Here is a 12,147-nt window from a genome sequence, read left to right on the forward strand (position 1 = left end):
TTTTCCATCGAATCTGTGAACCTGAGAAACAACTACCCACTGAAGACTGTTTGTCTCTGCACATACTACACAGTCACGATCAAGCCATGGTGTGGCTCAATGCAAAAAACAGGGCCTGTCATGTAATCCCCACCTATGGGTGCAGAGAAAAGTGCCGGAACAACCAAGAAGAACTCTTGTCAGGAGAAGAAGAATCTGATGAGGACTAGTATAGATACTGTCTTGACACAAACTCACGTCGATCAAATATCACCCAGCTTATAATCCCAATTTTGCAAATCATCGAAATTTAGATATTTTTGTTATATCGTGCCATTGTACTTCCTATAAATATCCCAAATAATTACTCAGTGATAAATGGTAAATGGTGAAATGGACATGCAATAGCATCTTCAACGTGGCATACATGGTTTGATTTGTCCAGTATGATGAAACAATAAGCGGGGTAACATTACATTTGTCCAAGCTAATAAATAAATAATCCGTGAATTTTGTGCTCTCGCATGTCGGCTAATATGAGGGGATAATTTTAATGCATCAAAACTACCTCCATGAGACTTGATTCTTGGCCATAAACTATGGGCAATTTCACAAGATGTCGAAATGTAAACCGAAACAAAGGTTTGGCAAATAAAACTTAGTTTTTGGTTTCCGAAAGGGTGGAAACCTGGATTCTCACAATATATGGGATTAACTACAATTTGTTAGTGTCTGTATGTACAATTTATCGAATATTGAAATATTGCGAATCGTGCACATGGCGTCGAGCCACATGAATACGCTCATAAGTCGGTTGTGTAAACCTTCAGAGAATGACAACCAGGCATTTCTCGTCCCCAAATGTCTAGTCTCTAGTCAAATAAACAGATTTAATGAAACGGAGAACCAAATACTGCATTGGAGACATCAGAAGGAACCAGAAGTAAAGAGCAAAGATGGAGTCATCAGAAGTAACCAGAAGTAAAGAGCAAAGATGGATTCATCAGAAGGAACCAGAAGTAAAGAGCAAAGATGGATTCATCAGAAGGAACCAGAAATAAAGAGCAAAGATGGAGTCATCAGTAGGAACCAGAAGTAAAGAGCAAAGATGGAGTCATCAGAAGGAACCAGAAGAGGTAAAGAGCAAAGATGGAGTCATCAGAAGGAACCAGAAGTAAAAAGCAAAGATGGAGTCATCAGAAGGAACCAGAAGAGGTAAAGAGCAGAGATGGAGTCATCAGAAGGAACCAGAAGTAAAAAGCAAAGATGGAGTCATCAGAAGGAACCAGAAGTAAAGAGCAAAGATGGAGTCATCAGAAGGAACCAGAAGAGGTAAAGAGCAAAGATGGAGTCATCAGAAGGAACCAGAAGTAAAAAGCAAAGATGGAGTCATCAGAAGGAACCAGAAGTAAAGAGCAAAGATGGAGTCATCAGAAGGAACCAGAAGTAAAAAGCAAAGATGGAGTCATCAGAAGGAACCAGAAGTAAAGAGCAAAGATGGAGTCATCAGAAGGAGCATGGATAGGATTCGGGTTTTAGCTGCTACTCCTCTACCCTCAAACCCATCCAGGTGCAGCCAAGTGAACCTTACATAAATTTTTCTGCAAGAATTCACTTCTCCTTAGACGGATAGATTAAAAAAGAGAAAAATAAAGAAGAAGCAAGAATTAGAATGAATAAAGAGAAATCTGAAAAAGTAGAAAGAAATGTATGCGAAAGGAACAAAGATGTTGGGAAGAACCCGGATCGACAGATTTCAGCAGTTCTTCCTCAGGCAAAATCGCAGCAACAGTTACAAGCTACCAGGGGTCCATATCAAGGTATATACACTGATGTGTGAACGGAATCACAATGCAAGCGACTTTATTGAAGTTGGTTCCCACACTAATACCTTTTCATAATCTGTGTACCAAATCAAGTATCTAAAAGCATATTTCATTCGTTTCCGCCAGATTACTAGTGTACAGCATTCATAGCATTCTTCCATCAACTTGCATCTTCTCTCCTCTGAAACACTACCCCGACTTCAATCTCCCTTTAGTTCCAACCCTACATCTATTTCATGTAACATTCTGCATCCGTGGCACATCCACGCTCCCAGTAAATGAAGCAACCAGGAGCCATGTGCTGCATAAGAAAAGAAAGGGAACGACCATATATTGGCGATCATACATCAAGCTTTGATGGGCCTAATGGCCTCCTCCTGCATTGACGTTCCTTGAAAGGGAAGTCGTATTATATAATAACATGCGACATTATATATGGGCAAGCTTCTTCAGCTAACTTTGCTTCTTTTATATTTTATGAACCCGTGCCCTGCACAGCAAGAGATGGGGTTTCGTAATCACTTCGGTGTATCTGTCTGTGTGTGTGTCTGTCTGTGTGTGTGTGTCTGTGTGTGTGTGTGTGTGTGTGTGTGTGTGTGTGTGTGTGTGTGTGTGTGTGTGTGTGTGTGTGTGTGTGTGTGTGTGTCCGGGCCATAACCTTTATATCATTTGAGCTATTGTCATCAAATTTTCACCAAAGCTTCATTGTGATAATACAGGGAGGCAAATTACGAATTTTGTCAAAAGGTTAAAGGTCGTCACAAAAATCGTCAATTTTCATCCAATTGACCTGAAATTTTAAGAATTTGCATATTTGGTCACTGAATTGGTTCACCAATCAAAAGCTACAAGCTGATTTTTTTTTTATATCTCAAGCTCAAAGGTCAAGGCTGCATAAAATAATCAATTTTCATTTTGTATTTTTTTGTAAAACTGTTTTCGTTATTTTGAGAATTTTGAAGAAGAAGAGGTTTAAATATAAACTGACGCAGACAGGCGCTACATTTACAGATGCTTTATAGTTTTACGTAGTGAGTGCGAGAAACTTCAGACAATCATCCCAAACATAAAAAAATTCCTTTAAATATATAAAAATTTAAAAATACATTAAAATATATATATATATAAATATATATATATATATAAATATATATATATATATAAATGTTTTTATTAAATATCCCAATTCTTCACAGCCCCTTACCAAACACAATCTAGAGATGTCGGATGTCGTTTCAAATAATTTAGACAGACTCACCTCACCGATCATGCCATTCCATACCCCCTTGATCTTCTTTCCATGCCTGCCATTGGAAACCAAGTGCAGGTCATAGGTGAACTTCACCACATCAGAAAGTTTCTTGAGGATGTCGATGCAAAAGCCCTTGCAGCAGCGTTTCACGTAAGGGCTCTGCTCACTTCTGCCAGGCACAAATACCTACTTAGTCACCGATATTCTCACACCACTGTCACTTGACACAAGTTTTGACTCGAAACACCTGAAGACAACCTCAATGTAACGACTGCGGTCAAAATTACCTGCCATCATTTATACCCACATTAACCTTACCTAAACCCAGCTATCTTGTAGGGTACAATGTTTCCTTCCCTTCCTATCTCTCTCACTCTCTCTCTCTTTCTTCTCCATCTTGTCTTATTTTCTTTTTCTTTTTCTCTCTTCTATTCTGTGGCACCACAATCAATGCATTTACCTTTTTACCCTGTGTTACCTTGCAATATCACAATATATTAGCAATCATAATATCACAATCAGAATACACAACCTTGTATTCTGAAATATGCACGGTGTATGATAAGTCAATGCTCAATTTTAAATTGCTGCAGAAGTTATATTTATGAACCGATTTTAATGAAACAAACTATAAATGAAAGAGTGTCCAGTGAGCTTTTATGCACAACTCTTCAAACATCCACATATGCTCCAGCACTATCAACGCATTTCCTTAATCGGACTGGCACATTCGCTACTGCTGATCGCAACGTGTTTTCAGGAATGTTGGTGAGAACATTGGCTATTCTCTCCTCCTGTTCATCAGGTTTGTAACTTTAAAAAGATGTAGCAATGCATAAGGAAGTGAGAGAGTGAGAGAGTGAGAGAGTGAGAGAGTGAGAGAGTGAGAGTGAGAGTGAGAGAGAGAGAGAGAGAGAGAGAGAGAGAGAGAGAGAGAGAGAGAGAGAGAGACTTTGACTTTTGAAGCTCTTTTATTATAAAGGTAAGAAAACCATAGAAGTCATGCAAATAATAAAGTCACCACAATTCAAAACATGTGCAGCCAAACAACAACAATAAAAACAACAACAATAAAAACACCAAGCACTAAAAGAAAAAACTTAACAAACCATGATCAAGTTTACAAAACCCACCCTTTGCACACCATTTTTTAAACAAAGGTTTGTAAATCATCTTTCATTTGGCAAAAAGAAAATTCCAAGCGTAACCTTGCCATGAGTAGAGCCTTAAACACAATTACCACATCACATAAAATATCAGCATTTGCCAGGAGCTTTGCTTTTCTTGTTTTGTAGATTGCTAATTTTCCAATAGAAATTAAGAGATTAGCAAGAGCAGTCTCAGAGCGTTTTTTATAACTAAGTGGTGTTCCAAAGATAAAAACACGTGTAGAAAAAGAAAAGTTCATACGATTAAAAAAAGTTGATAAAAAACCAAAAAAGGGAGAGAGTCTTGCACAATCTACGTAAGCATGGAAAAGGTCTTCAGAAATCATACAAAAGGGGCATTCCACTGAATTATCCTCATTAAAACTACTAGGGCATGCCCGTACTATATATATATCTAAAATTATATCCCCCCCCCTCTATTTACATGAAATGGTTTGGTCCATTCGCAAAGCCAAAGCGGACGGCTTGCGAGTACGGTGACAATCCCCCCCCCTCTATTTACATGAAATGGTTTGGTCCAAAGCGAACGGCTTGCGAGTACGGTGACAATCCCCCCCCCCCCCCCTCTATTTACATGGAATGGTTTGGTCCAAAGCGAACGGCTTGCGAGTACGGTGACAATCCCCCCCCCCCCCCCCCTCTATTTACATGCAATGGTTTGGTCCAAAGCGAACGGCTTGCGGAGTTTGGTAAAGAAATCGCCATAGCTCGGTAACTACTTGTCCGATTAATTTAAAACCTTGAAAAGGCACATCCTCGGGTCCCCAGCAATATACCTGGCAAGTTTCAAGTATATCGGACTGGTAGTTGTCGAGAAACAGCGGTCGCATACACACACACACACACACACACACACACACACACACACACACACACACACACACACACACACACACACACACACACACACACACACACACAGAGATTACTGGAATTATAGATAGATGTAATAAAACATTGGAGGGCAACACCATATGGGCGAGTCTCCAAGCAATATCACCAGTCCTTTTAACAATCGGTGAAACATACATTGCAGACCATTGCGGATGGGAGGGAGACCCAGAAGGCAGTTTCTCTTTCCATTGAGCCCCAAAAGAAAGAGGCTGTAACGAGCAAAACCGAACTGAGATACACAAACGATACAGTCTCTTTTTATCCTTGCTGGAAAGTGGCGATGAGGATAGCAAGATAGATGTTGTGGCGCTATCAGCTGGCAGGCTAGAGCTAGCACAGATCTGTGGTGGTGTATGGTGGTCACCAATGTTGGTGGTTGAGCTCAGGCCCAGGTGCCTAAAACCACACAGGATTTCCTGTAGGACCTTGGCTACGCTCCTCAAAGATCTGATGCCAGTTCTTACTCGAAGATGTTCTGCGGAGAACCAACTGTTCCTGTTACAGTCACGAAGGTCCCGAGTCGTTTTCACGCCAGCACTCACAAAACGTTGCACAAAGGCACGTGAGCGAGGAATAGCAGGAAAGAGGGCATTGTAGAAAAGGGGTTCCCGGAGGAACCTTTCACTGTTGTATGTCCCCATTTGGCGAGTTATTGAAATGGACCGCCAGACGTTCAAGACATCTTGGTAAAAGTCAGGGAGCAGCGAAGCATCGACATGTTGCAGCTCCATGAAGAAGAGTTCACAATTGTACCCAAGCATGCCGGCTTGTTTTAGTATACAGTTTGCAGTCGATTTCCAGGGCAAAGCCTCCAGAAATATAAAACGACGAGCTGTGGAGACTCGGAAGGCCATCACCCGACAAAGAATGTCCACAAGCCCATGACCTCCTTCTGCCAGTGGGAGGCAAATAGTCTCTGGCTTTAGCCAGTGTTTGCCATCCCAAAAGAAGTCAAGTAAACATTTTTGGATTGACGACACCAACGTTGCAGGTGGCTGCAAGGCAATCATTTTATGCCATAAGAGAGGGGCCACCAGGTTGTTAATGACCAGGGCACGACCTCGGAAAGACAAGGTCGACAAAATTCCTCTCCATCTGTTTAATTTGTTGCTGATTTTGTGGAGCAAACCATCCCAATTCCTTTTGACAAAGCCTGGGGTTCCAAGGTAAACACCGAGGTATTTCACACCTTCTTTTTCCCATGTCAAATTCATAGGGAGAATTGGAAGGGCAGAAGGTGGCGTACCGCCGACCCAAACTGCTTTGCATTTCGACCAATTAATTTGCGTTGTACATGCTTGAGAGTATACCCATAGGCACTCAAATAGCAGAGCAATGTCATTACTGCTGCGAACAGCAACACATACATCATCAGCATAGGCCGAAATGATAACGGGATTTTCTGATGGAGTCACTGAAAATCCCATAAGAGAAGATTGTAAACGAATCAAAAGGGGCTCAATGCAAAGAGAGTACAAGATTCCAGATAAGGGACAGCCTTGCCGAATTCCCCTCCCAATCCGCAAAGGTGAACAGAGACCATCATTGATTTTGATCAAGCTAAAAATGTGATTAAACAATAAGGATACATATGAAATAAAGGATGCCCCAAAACCAAATTGCTTTAAAATGTGAAACAAATACTCATGATTAACAGAGTCAAAAGCCTTTTCTTGGTCAATAAAAAAGAGACCGGTATGTTGTTGTTGAAATGCACACACATCCCACAGGTCTCGTACCAAAAAAATGTTATCGTGCATAGATCTGTGCATAACACAGTACGATTGATCCTGATGTATAACTGTGCTTAGAACAGTCTTTACACGGTTAGCTAGCGTTTTGGCAAAAATCTTGTAATCTGTGCAGAGAAGAGAGATTGGAGGCCAGTTCTGTATCAATTGCAGGTCATTTTTCTTAGGGATAAGGCAAACAACTGCACGCCGACAACTAAGGGGTAACACTCCCTCACGCAGACTGTATAAAAACACTGAGTGCAAAGCAGGACCAAGCATGTCCCAAAAGGTTTTATAAAATTCAGCTGGTAGCCCATCAAAACCAGGAGCCTTATGATCAGCAAGGCCATCGAGCGCAGTTTTAAGTTCACCGAGAGTAATGTTCTCATCCAAGACATGCCGTTGATGCTCATCTATCTGCGGTAAATTGGTCGTAATATTCTGCATTGCAGGCACATCATTGGGCTTAAAGGAAAACACATTCTCAAAATAAGACCGAACAAAATGAACAATCGCCGTATTATCACTAAGAATATGCCCATCACTAGCCCGAAGACTAAGCATTTGCTGGCTCGCCTTCGTCGTCTTCTCAAACTTAAAGAAATCTTTACAACATGTGTCTGACGACAGTAAACCATTCACTCTCAGCCTGACTAAGGCACCAATACCATTTTCTTGAATTAATTCCTTAAGCAGAGTTTGTTTTTCAAAGAGGAGTTGACACCGTCTTTCATCACTGAGGACCTCAGCACCTTCCTGCAATCGTAGAATTTCTTGTTTCAAGGCATCAATACATAATTGTTTACTTTGAGAGCAATTGGTTTTGTATTGCTGACAGAAAACACGGATCTGCGCTTTAGCATAGTCCCACCACTGACAGAGATTTAGGAAACGATGTTGGAAATCCACAACCTTGTCCCAAAAAACCACAAAGGATGATTTAAAGAAAGGATCGCTCAGAAGTGAGGTGTTAAAGGACCAATACAGGGTGCGGCGTTTGAAACGAGGAAAAGAAAAGCACAGTTTTACCAAAGAATGATCAGAGAAGCCTGAAGGGACAATAGCCGTATATGTCACAAGGTTGACAGCAGAGTTAGGAATATAAAATTTATCAAGACGAGCAAGTGAAAGATGATTTAGTAAAACCCGACACCAGCTAAATTGCTGCAGGTTTGGGTGTTGTTGCCGCCATACATCGTTGAGGTCATGCCGCGAAATTATACTGGAAAGAGGCCTACTTGAAGCTGGATGTGGCTCTGCACTGTTCCTATCTAAAGTTGGGTTTACAGTACAGTTAAAGTCACCCCCTAAGCACAACAACGTATCAGAAGAGAGGTGTCTCAGGAAATTAAAGGACTGATTAAAAAAAGTTCCTCTATCTGTGCTATCGCTTGGAGCATAGACGTTAACAAACATAAATCGTTGCTGATTGTATGCAAGCTCTACAGAGGCTAGATAGCCTGGTACGATTTCCTTAAAGATGGGGGGGAGACAGACAAACGTGAACTGACAAAAAAAGCAATACCCGCACTCACAGAATCTGTATTACTAAAAAACCAAGTGCCAATCAGCTGTTGCTGCCAATCAGCCATGCAGTCTGCAGTGGCACGAGTTTCTTGCAATAAAAGTACATCAATCTTTTCCCTCCTGGCTAATTGCACAGTTTGGGACCGACGCAGCTGACTGCGCCCACCATTAATGTTCAAGCTTGCTATGTTCATAGAAACATAGGCAGCAACACAGCCATTACAGGTTTAATTCTTTCCTTGCTGTGACAAGGTACCTCTTCAGTCTTTTCAGTGATTGATCAGAAATATGAAGGGCCGCAGATTGTTGTACAACTTCCTGAGCCCCACTAATGAAGGCGTGAGTATCAACGAAGAAATCGCAGATTTTCACGCGCTTTTTACGGTAGGTTTTTTGAAGGAAATCCACGATTTCAGCAGGAGGGACAGAGCCTCCAGAGACATGCTCCGATGAGAAGTCGGCCTCACCATCACTCAGTGAGGCAACGGAAGAACCCCCATCAGAGTCACAATCATTGCATTGAGAGTCCATTGCCGAGGCAACGGGCTCATCGACACGAAAATCTGAGACTTCAGCACTATCACCCTGCTGACCATGAGCTTGACAAGGCTCAGCTGCCTCAATGGAGGATTCCACAGACAGATCACTAGTTCCAACACACTCACCACTCCCCACAGAGGGAGGGGTGGCACAATCAACACAAGCTTCAGCAGGGGACACACATGGAGGCTCAACCTCACATGGAGGTTTACCCTCAGAACACTGGAGAGACTCAGGTGCTGTCTGGCCAACACATACATTTTCAGCATTTATCACATTACCCTCAGAGTATTCTGAAGGCGGGGGAGGTTGAGGAATTTCCTCAACTGGAGGAAACTGCTGAGGAGGAGGTCGCGCTCCACCATAACCTTCACTAACCACTTGAGCGAAAGTTGGAGGACCGGCCAAGACCTTATTATCAGGCTCGTTGAGGTCGCTAGAAGGTGGGAGGGTTCTTTTCCTGGTTCTCTGTTTGTCTACAATGGGGTCTGCATCAGCACCACCCATATTGTTTACATCATCGACAACGATCTCAGTAGAGCCCTGCTGTTCATCACCATTCAGGCTAGTGACTCTATCTGTGGACTTTTTCGGGCACGAGTCCTTTAAATGACCATATTGACCACACTCAAAACAAACTAGAGACTCTGTGGAGACAAAGACCCGATAAGTGTGACCTTCGACCTTGAAAGGCAATACCGCATTTAAAGAGGTTACACCACGCGGTAAGATCATATAAACAAAACGACGAAAGGACATGACGTGTTTTAAACGGTTATTTTTCCCTCGTACAGGAACCATTGTAACTGAAGAGACGACAGAACCAAGTTTGTTTAGTTCAGTAACCAGGTCTTTGTTCTTAAGGAACGGAGGAGCGTTAGAGAGAGAAATCCGAACTGCCGGCGTGTCGAGTGGACATACCTGAACAAACACGTCGGGAGCAAAGAATAGCCCGTGCTCGACTATTTGAGCAACCATGGGCACTGTGGAAACAAAGATTACCGCGCGTTAATTCATGCGAGAAGCCGCTTTTACATTATCCAAACCGATTAACTCTCCGACCGCAAGGATAATGGCCTCCACATCGATTCCCGACGGAGGTGAGCAAACTAACCCATGCTTCCGGGTTAGCGCTTCAAGAGACGTGTAACGAGAGCTATCCGCCATCGTTTGCACGTTTAAACAAAGGGTAAATGTATAAAGGGTTAATGAAGCCAAAAAGCTCCAGTAAACAAACGAAAAATAAAAATATTTACGAAAAAAGAAACGGAAAAAGTATTATGATTTGTAACACGAGGCGAAAAAAAACCCGAAGAGGGAACCGCCCTAAGGGGGAACCTTTACCGGTCTTACCACGTGTGCTCTCTCACTTTCTCACTCTCAAGAGGGGGGGAGGGATGATAACGTGGAAGGGTGACACACAAAAGACGGAACAAAGGTGAGAAAAGGTAAGGGGAGGGTAAAGATACAAACCACAAGCACGGAGCTACAATGCCAAGACACGAACAGATGACACCGCACCCAGCGCGGGGAGAGAGAGAGAGAGAGAGAGAGAGACAGAGACAGAGACAGAGACAGAGACAGAGACAGAGACAGAGAGAGAGAGAGAGAGAGAGAGAGAGAGAGAGAGAAAAAAAAATAATAATAATAATAATGGTGTGTGTGTGTATATATATATATATATATACTATATATATATATATATATATATATATATATATATATATATATATATATATATATATATGTCTGTGTTGTGTTGTGTTGTCACTGAACTACTCCCTCACACTTTTGTGAAATTGTACCAAACTTCTGGTATGCACCTAACTCTCCTGTGTGTATGTCATAAGTGCATTTTTTTCGAATATTTTTTTAAACTTAAGTCTTCAACTTCATTTGTTTATAAAATGTGATATCACGTACATTACAAATATATTTGTGCAAAATAATTGTTTGTATTATGATTGGTTTAAACCATGACAAAACAGCAACTCAGGTACAGTCATCCATTTATATATCTACATATCTGGGCAGTGTCTGTGTTGTCATTGAAATGTTGGAACCCATCTGTGGATCGGTCCCATCGGCCGATGGGTCTGACCCATCTGTGGATGCACGAGAAATGACAACGATGGGTCTGCGCCATCTGCGGATGTGTTGTTCACCTTGAAGGAATGTGTTGACAGAATGGTGCTCTTCAATCAGGTACACAGTCATTGGTATTACATGTGGTAGGAATTTAACAGAGATGATTTTTAACACAAACAATACAATACGTTAAACAGAATTTACGGATACAATACGGATACAATTACGGATACAATTACGGATACAATTTACGGAATACGGATACAATACGTTAAACAGAATTTAACAGACATGAATTATGATGCATACACATTCCTTCAAGGTGAACAACACATCCGCAGATGGCGCAGACCCATCGGCCGATGGGTCTGCATTGTCATTTCTCGTGCATCCACAGATGGGTCAGACCCATCGGCCGATGGGACCGATCCACAGATGGGTTCCAACAGAAATACTCCCTCAAACCTTTGTTTCTCTGGTTGTGAAGTGTTTTTAATTACGTGGTGGTGAGGTGTTTTGAATTACGTGGTAGTGAGGTGTTTTGAATTACGTGGCTGTGAGGTGTTTTTAATTACATGGTGGTGAGGTGTTTTTAATTACGTGGTGGTGAGGTGTTTTGAATTACGTGGTGGTGAGGTGTTTTGAAAATCCGTGGTGGTGGTGTTTTGAATTACGTGGCTGTGAGGTGTTTTTAATTACATGGTGGAGAGGTGTTTTTAATTACATGGTGGAGAGGTGTTTTTAATTACGTGGTGGTGAGGTGTTTTGAATTATGTGGTGGTGAGGTGTTTTGAATTACGTGGTGGTGAGGTGCTTTGAATTACTTGGTGTTGAGGTGTTTTGAATTATTGTACACAAACACAAACATTGCACACAAAAACAAACATACCAAGGCGTGGCACTAAAAAGGAAGAAACAATGAGAAAAAAAGGAGGTTTTTCTAAATATTTCGGAATATTTCCTACAAACAATCCTTACCATTTCTTCCTCCCCTCCTGACGCAAATCGATCGACAGCGCTGCGCTATCTACCGATGATACGCATCCATTGATGGTGCAAAACGAGGCCTGCGCCATCTAACGATGACTGCACGAACAATGGATCCATTGATGGCGCAGTGCGATTGGTCAATAGCGCAA

The 12,147-nt window shown here is 41.9% G+C and overlaps 1 protein-coding gene across 1 annotated transcript in view; it reads right to left on the reverse strand.

Annotated features, from left to right (window-relative positions):
- LOC137433520 (glutamate receptor ionotropic, NMDA 2B-like) overlaps window positions 1–12,147 on the reverse strand; it is a 260,022-nt gene that overhangs the window by 169,695 nt on the left and 78,180 nt on the right. Inside the window, exon 5 of the mRNA XM_068125849.2 lies at window positions 3,064–3,223. Within this exon, the coding sequence (XP_067981950.2) occupies window positions 3,064–3,223 (160 nt within the window). The remainder of the gene's footprint in view (window positions 1–3,063; window positions 3,224–12,147) is intronic.

Source organism: Myxine glutinosa, chromosome 10 (assembly GCF_964187855.1).
Source record: "Myxine glutinosa chromosome 10, kmMyxGlut1.1, whole genome shotgun sequence".
NCBI lineage: Eukaryota > Metazoa > Chordata > Myxini > Myxiniformes > Myxinidae > Myxine > Myxine glutinosa.